The following is a 7,500-nucleotide window of genomic DNA, read 5'->3' on the forward strand; positions in this document are numbered from 1 at the left end:
TTGTGTACTGTACACTAAGTAGTATGTCTATGTTGTTTACTGTACACTAAGTAGTATGTCTATGTTGTGTACTGTACACTAAGTAGTATGTCTATGTTGTTTACTGTACACTAAGTAGTATGTCTATGTTGTGTACTGTACACTAAGTAGTATGTCTATGTTGTTTACTGTACACTAAGTAGTATGTCTATGTTGTTTACTGTACACTATGTAGTATGTCTATGTTGTTTACTGTACACTAAGTAGTATGTCTATGTTGTTTACTGTACACTAAGTAGTATGTCTATGTTGTTTACTGTACACTATGTAGTATGTCTATGTTGTTTACTGTACACTAAGTAGTATGTCTATGTTGTGTACTGTACACTAAGTAGTATGTCTATGTTGTTTACTGTACACTAAGTAGTATGTCTATGTTGTTTACTGTACACTAAGTAGTATGTCTATGTTGTTTACTGTACACTAAGTAGTATGTCTATGTTGTTTACTGTACACTATGTAGTATGTCTGTGTTGTGTACTCCTAGTACACTATGTAGTATGTCTATGTGTGTGTACTGTAGTACATTATGTAGTATGTCTATGTGTGTGTACTGTAGTACACTATGTAGTTTGTCTACGTATGAGTACTGTATTACACTATGTAGTATATATGTGTGTGTACTGTAGTACACTATGTAGTATATATGTATGTGTACTGTAGTACACTATGTAGTATATATGTGTGTGTACTGTAGTACACTATGTAGTATGTCTATGTTGTTTACTGTACACTAAGTAGTATGTCTATGTTGTTTACTGTACACTAAGTAGTATGTCTATGTTGTTTACTGTACACTATGTAGTATGTCTGTGTTGTGTACTCCTAGTACACTATGTAGTATGTCTATGTGTGTGTACTGTAGTACATTATGTAGTATGTCTATGTGTGTGTACTGTAGTACACTATGTAGTTTGTCTACGTATGAGTACTGTATTACACTATGTAGTATATATGTGTGTGTACTGTAGTACACTATGTAGTATATATGTATGTGTACTGTAGTACACTATGTAGTATATATGTGTGTGTACTGTAGTACACTATGTAGTATGTCTATGTGTGTGTATCCACACTCTGTGGGATGTTCCTCTTGTAAAATAAAAGGTTGGAAACAGTTTTAAGTAAATGTTTAGAACGTAGTTTTTCAGTATTTGAGATATTGTGCTACCTCGTTTTACATACGCCTCACTTTTACCAGTTTTCGTATGCCGCCTCGGTTCTGGTATGTCTGAAGATTGTGGCAACAAACCAGCCCGGGTCTTTATTGTATTGTATTATATTGTATTGTATTATATTGTATTGTATTGTATTGTATTGTATTGTATTGTATTATATTGTATTGTATTGATCTATTGTCCTCCTCACTCTCATCACGGCCTACATTGAAGTCCACAGAGGACAACTTGGTGACCTGGGTCAGTCCCTCCAGGATTTCATGATGTTTGTTGCCAACCAGCCAATTCATGCAAATATGCACGGCCTTGCAACTTTGCCCAATCCCCGCAATTTCTCCGCACATTTTGGCCAATCATCATTTGTCGGAGCAGCACTCGAAGGCAACACGACCTAGCAGATGTCTGGGGGCAATTTGGCCACAAGGTTCTTGAAAATGTGGCATTTTCGACCTCAGAACACGACAATCATGAAGAAATCCTGGTGGGAGCGATCACTACACCATTTCACTTTCTTTGATTGTTATTGTCTTGCTTTGCAATCAGAAGTGACAAATAGACCTTTTTGTTGTGTAGGATTGGAAATAATGGTGATTAAAAAAAAGTGATACATTTTTTTTAAATTCCAAATCTAAATCAACTGGTCATTTATGCGAAGCGATTAAAAAAATATGTTTTTAGTTTTAAGAATCAATTATTAGATTAAAAACAATAATCAACTATTATTATTATTATTATTGATACTTTAGCTTTTATTAATTTTTGGCTTTCCTTTTGTTAGTATTGTATTTGTATGTCTTCTTAATTTACTTGTAAATGTATTTTCTTGTAAAGATGGGATTAGGTTGGGGTTGCTTTAATTTCTTTTGTTGGGTTGACTAAAATCCTGTGATTTTCGTAAATAAAATAAAATTTAAAAAAACACTTAAAAGCCGTTTTTAGCCAAAAACTAAAATCCTGTGATTTTCGTAAATAAAATAAAATTAAACACTTAAAAGCCGTTTTTAGCCAAAAACTAAAATCCTGTGATTTTCGTAAATAAAATAAAATAAACTAAACACTTAAAAGCCGTTTTTAGCAACAAAATAAAATACTGTGATTTCGTAAATAAATTTTTTTTTTAAAAACTCTTAAAAGCCGTTTTTAGCAACAAAATAAAATACTGTGATTTCGTAAATAAAATAAAATTAAAAAAACACTTGAAAGCCATTTTTAGCCACAAACTAAAATACTGTGATTTCATAAATAAAAAAAAATTAAAAAAAACACTTAAAAGCCGTTTTTAGCAACAAAATAAAATACTGTGATTTCATAAATAAAATAAAATTAAAAAAACACTTAAAAGCCGTTTTTAGCCACAAACTAAAATACTGTGATTTCGTAAATAAAATAAAATTAAAAAAACACTTAAAAGCCGTTTTTAGCCACAAACTAAAATACTGTGATTTCGTAAATAAAATAAAATAAAAAAACACTTAAAAGCCGTTTTTAGCCAAAAACAAAAATCCTGTGATTTTCGTAAATAAAATAAAAATAAAAATAAAAACTTCAAAGCCGTTTTTAGCCAAAAACTAGGATTTTCGTAAATAAAATAAAATGAATTAGGGTATACACATGTGGAGTTATGTACTTAACCGAAAAAAGGTGAAATAACTGAAAACACGTTTTATACTCTAGTTTTTTCAAAATAGCCGACCTTTGCTCTGAAACTGCTTTGCACACTCTTGGCATTCTCTCCATGAGCTGAAACCGGAAATGGCATTCACTTCACAGGTGTGCTTGAAGCACATGGAGAGAATGCCTAGAGTGTGCAAAGCAGCAATCAGAGCAATAGGGTGGCTATTTTGAAGAAACTAGAATATAAAACATGTTTTCAGTTATTTCACCTTTTTTTTGTGTAAATAGTCATGAAAATAAAGAAAACACATTGAATGAGAAGGTGTGTCCAAACTTTTGGCCCGTACTGTATATACTGTAATATATTACGAGAATGGACTCTAAATCAAATCGCCACCCCAAGAATCTGACTAGAAAAGCTTGCAATAGCTTGTTGCACTAAATAATAACGAGCTAAGAACTGCATTTGCGTGCAAATTTACATTTTAAATGAATGAATCACCAAAGACAAAATGCCTTATCGATACACATTTTTTCGACGACGTGTGTTTTATGGAGTGCGACTGTAAAACAATCCACCAAATAACCAAAGAAAGGCGATGTCAAATGATAATAATTCTCTATAAAATGTGTTTTGTGTTCATTTCTGTGGGTGTAGTAGAATTGACATTATTTCTTACAGGAAAAACGGCTCTAATTTTCGTACAATTTGTTTTTTGTCCGACCTTTCGGAGCAGACGACTAACAAAAACCCAGGTAGCGCCGGAACCTAAAATCGGCAGAAAGGGGAAAAATGAGAATTAGAATTCTGATATGTCGCAGACGAACAAACTTGCACTAAAAGAACGTGGACACAAGGTCCCGACCTGTCTGGACTCAACACTGAAATACTGCGTGTGCATCAACAACACCCGGCTTTCTGCAAACAACGCTCCTTCACCTCTTTTGTTTCTTCAATAAGGGATGGCCACTACGGTGAACCTAACAGTGACTGCTGTAAAATACATGAACATGAGAAGAAAAGAACAGCAAAGAAAGAGAAAAAGGGGCAACTAAGCCCCCATAAAGGCATGTTGACACTTTCATTTTTTAACTAGAGTGGATCTCATCGCCTGAATTAATTAAAGTGGAGAAAGAGAGAGAAAAAAAAGGCCTTTAGGCACTCTTTGAAAAGCCTTGACAGATGAGTGGATGTAAAGGTAGAATCTGTACACTCAGAAAAGCCAGTCCAGAAAAGGAGGAGGAGGAGGATACATTACTGAGAACATGTCATATCTCAGCCAGGAGGAAGAGGAGGCAAGCAGGGTAGCGGGAGGAGAAACTCTTCTCCGTCATGGTTCCAGGCCACTTCTCAGGCACTTTTCTTCCGGCTGGGCTTCAGAAGGAGCTGGTGGGAGGCGTGGTCAGCCTCTTGCCGATGTACACTCTGGTGGAACACAGGCGGACGTGTGATTAAGTCTCCCGACGGACCATCGATAACTTCAAACATCTCAAAATAGGATACACCCTGTCAGGTTCAAACACTGATGACATCTATTAAACAAGACAAGAGGCAAAGAATCAAACAGAGACAGAATTCAATTTGGACGCCATTGAGGAGAGTCGCCCGTACACTTGTACCCTTGTACGGTATCTCAGCGCGCTCTGGCGAAAGATTGTACTCCTTCTTTATTTGACTTTCTCCGACCACATGACCACAGCTGCTTCCGGAGGGAAGTGGGTCGTAAACAGCGTTGCCTTTGGTTACCGAACAGTTCAAAAGAAGAAGTCGTAAAACAGTTCAAAAAGGAGGTTCAAGAAGAGGTCGCCTGGAGGGGAGTCTGGTCCTGCTTCCTCTCCGCTTTGTAGTCCTTGGGTTAGAACAATATATTTCTGTTGATTAGCATACATGAAAGAAAACAGAACACCTTCATGTTGCTTCCCCTCCTACGCAGTGGAGTTTTACGAGCCTTACTCTTGGTAGGTTTCAAAGACAGCTTTTGCTTCTCACCGTAACACAAAGTTTTTGTGATAATCTAGAAACAATTATTCTAACACACCCTGCACTGCGTCTGATGTTGTGCACTGTCCCCTTCACAGCCAGGTGGGGGCGCTGTTCTGAAACTTTTTCTCAACATTACTGTTTAGTTTATTTGACGGCAAACTTCATTTTGCACAGTGCTATACTTTATGTGGGCGGTGTTATTTATGTGTAGGAATTACACAAGGCTGAAACGACGCGTCGACGTAGTCGACGTCACCGGTTACGTAAATACGTCGACGCTGTTTTTGTGCGTCGACGCGTCGCATATTTACATCACACTACCGTCATGGCGGAGCGCAAAGCAGACGATCAAAGCAGACGATGCGAGCGAGGGGGGGAAAAGCATGCCAAAAGTGGTCAAAAGTGTAGGAGTATTTCAATACACGGCCTAATAATGTTGTTGTATGCACACTGTGTCGAGCGGGAATGGCCTATCATAGCAGCACAACGGCTATGAACGAACATTTGAAAAGAAAACCATCAACTAGTCAATCGTCCGCGCGAGCATACGTTGTCATCATTACACAAAAACATGAATGTGTCATTTGTATCTGCTAGGGGTGTAACGGTACGTGTTTTGTATTGAACCGTTTCGGTACGGGGCTTTCGGTTCGGTACGGGGGTGTACCGAACGAGTTTCTAAGCTAAAGCTAACTTCAGCTGCTAAAGTCTTAACAAGCTGCTTCGCTCCTCTGCCTCTGTCTCAGCACGCAGCATTGTCCCACCCACACAACCATCTGATTGGTACACACGCAGCATTGTCCCACCCACACAACCATCTGATTGGTACACACGCAGCATTGTCCCACCCACACAACCATCTGATTGGTACACACGCAGCATTATCAGCCAATCAGCAGTGTGTATTCAGAGCGCATGTAGTCAGCGCTTCAGCGTGGAGCAGATAGGTGTTTAGCAGGTGAGCATCAGGCAGCGGACTCTCCCCAAATGATAATAAACACCTCCCAGTCAACTACTAGTAACATCACTATGAGCCCGTTGACCTTCTAGGAATATAAACTGGAGCTCAGCTCACTCGCAGTCCTGGCTTGAGGTGAAGGCTAATTAGCTCTCAGTTCCAGCCACATCGACCCCTTCTGAGCGCCTATTTTCAGCTGCTGGGAATATTGTAAACATGAAAAGAACCAGAGCATGTAGACATGCTAACCTTTCTTCATTACAACTGTTAGTCACTCACTGGAATGAGTAGAATTGGTTATTGTGTACTGTGTTGGACTGGATGTTTATTTTGCACATTTTAAAAGCAATACTTAATGTTTACAGTGCTCCAAAATATTTAGATTGGCACTTTTTTGTATTGGATGTTTATCTTTATTTTTGCACATTTTAGCAAATAAGCAATACTTTCACTTTTGTTGAAATGTTTACACTGTTGTTACAGAATATTTCGTTTTGCACTTTTTTGTATTGGATGTTTATCTTTATTTTTGCACATTTTAAAGCAAAATAAGCAATACTTTTACTTTTGAAATGCTTATACTATTGCAGAATTTCAAGATTTGCACTGGATGTTGACTTTTATATTTGCACATTAAAAAGCAAATAAGCTACTTTTAATTTTGTTAAATGTTAAAAGTTTTAAATGTTTACATTGTTACAGAATATTTTGTCATGTTGTTGTCAATGTTGACTGAGTGGCCATACTTCTTTTTTTTTGTAAATAAAAGCCAGGCCTTTTGAAAAAACGGGCCTACATTTATTTTTTCATCTTCATTTTGAATAAAAAAATAATCGGTAAAAGGACAAATAATCTATAGATTAATCGGAAAAATAATCTATAGATTAACCGATTAATCGGAAAAAATAATCGATAGATTAATCGATAGAAAAATAATCGTTAGCTGCAGCCTTAGAATTACAGATGTCCGATAATGGCTTTTTTGCCGATATTCCAATATTGTCCAACTCTTGATTACCGATTCCGATATCAACCAATACCGATATATACAGTCGTGGAATTAACACATTATTTTGCCTAATTTTGTTGTGATGCCCCGCTGGATGCATTAAACAAGGTAACAAGGTTTTCTAAAATAAATCGACTCAAGTTATGAAAAAAAATCCTAACATGGCACTGCCATATTTATTATTGAAGTCACAAAGTTGACATACACTTGTAAAGAACATAATGTCATGGCTGTCTTGAGTTTCCAATCATTTCTACAGCTCTTATTTTTTTTGTGATAGAGTGATTGGAGTACATACTTGTTGCTCACAAAAAACTTTCATGAAGTTTGCTTCTTTTATGAATTTATTATGGGTCTACTGAAAATGTGAGGGTCAAAAGTATACATACAGCAATGTTAATATTTGCTTACATGTCCCTTGGCAAGTTTCACTGCAATAAGGCGCTTTTGGTAGCCATCCACAAGCTTCTGCTTGAATTTTTGACCACTCCTCTTGACAAAATTGGTGCAGTTCAGCTAAATGTGTTGCTTTTCTGACATGGACTTGTTTCTTCAGCATTGTCCACACGTTTAAGTCAGGACTTTGGAAAGGCCATTCTAAAACCTTCATTAGCCATTCCTTTACCACTTTTGAGGTGTGTTTGGGGTCATTGTCCTGTTGGAACACCCAACTGCGCCCGAGACCCAACCTCCGGGCTGATGAATTTAGCTCGTCCTG

At 37.0% G+C, this 7,500-nt stretch overlaps 1 protein-coding gene across 1 annotated transcript in view; it reads right to left on the minus strand.

The window, feature by feature from the left end:
• Positions 1–2,934: 2,934 nt before the first annotated feature.
• LOC133639075 (BCL2/adenovirus E1B 19 kDa protein-interacting protein 3-like) overlaps positions 2,935–7,500 on the minus strand; it is a 33,364-nt gene continuing 28,798 nt past the window's right edge. Inside the window, exon 6 of the mRNA XM_062032201.1 lies at positions 2,935–4,257. Within this exon, the coding sequence (XP_061888185.1) occupies positions 4,209–4,257 (49 nt within the window). The 3' untranslated portion in view covers positions 2,935–4,208. The remainder of the gene's footprint in view (positions 4,258–7,500) is intronic.

The sequence above is a fragment of the Entelurus aequoreus genome, linkage group LG21 (genome assembly GCF_033978785.1).
Source record: "Entelurus aequoreus isolate RoL-2023_Sb linkage group LG21, RoL_Eaeq_v1.1, whole genome shotgun sequence".
NCBI lineage: Eukaryota > Metazoa > Chordata > Actinopteri > Syngnathiformes > Syngnathidae > Entelurus > Entelurus aequoreus.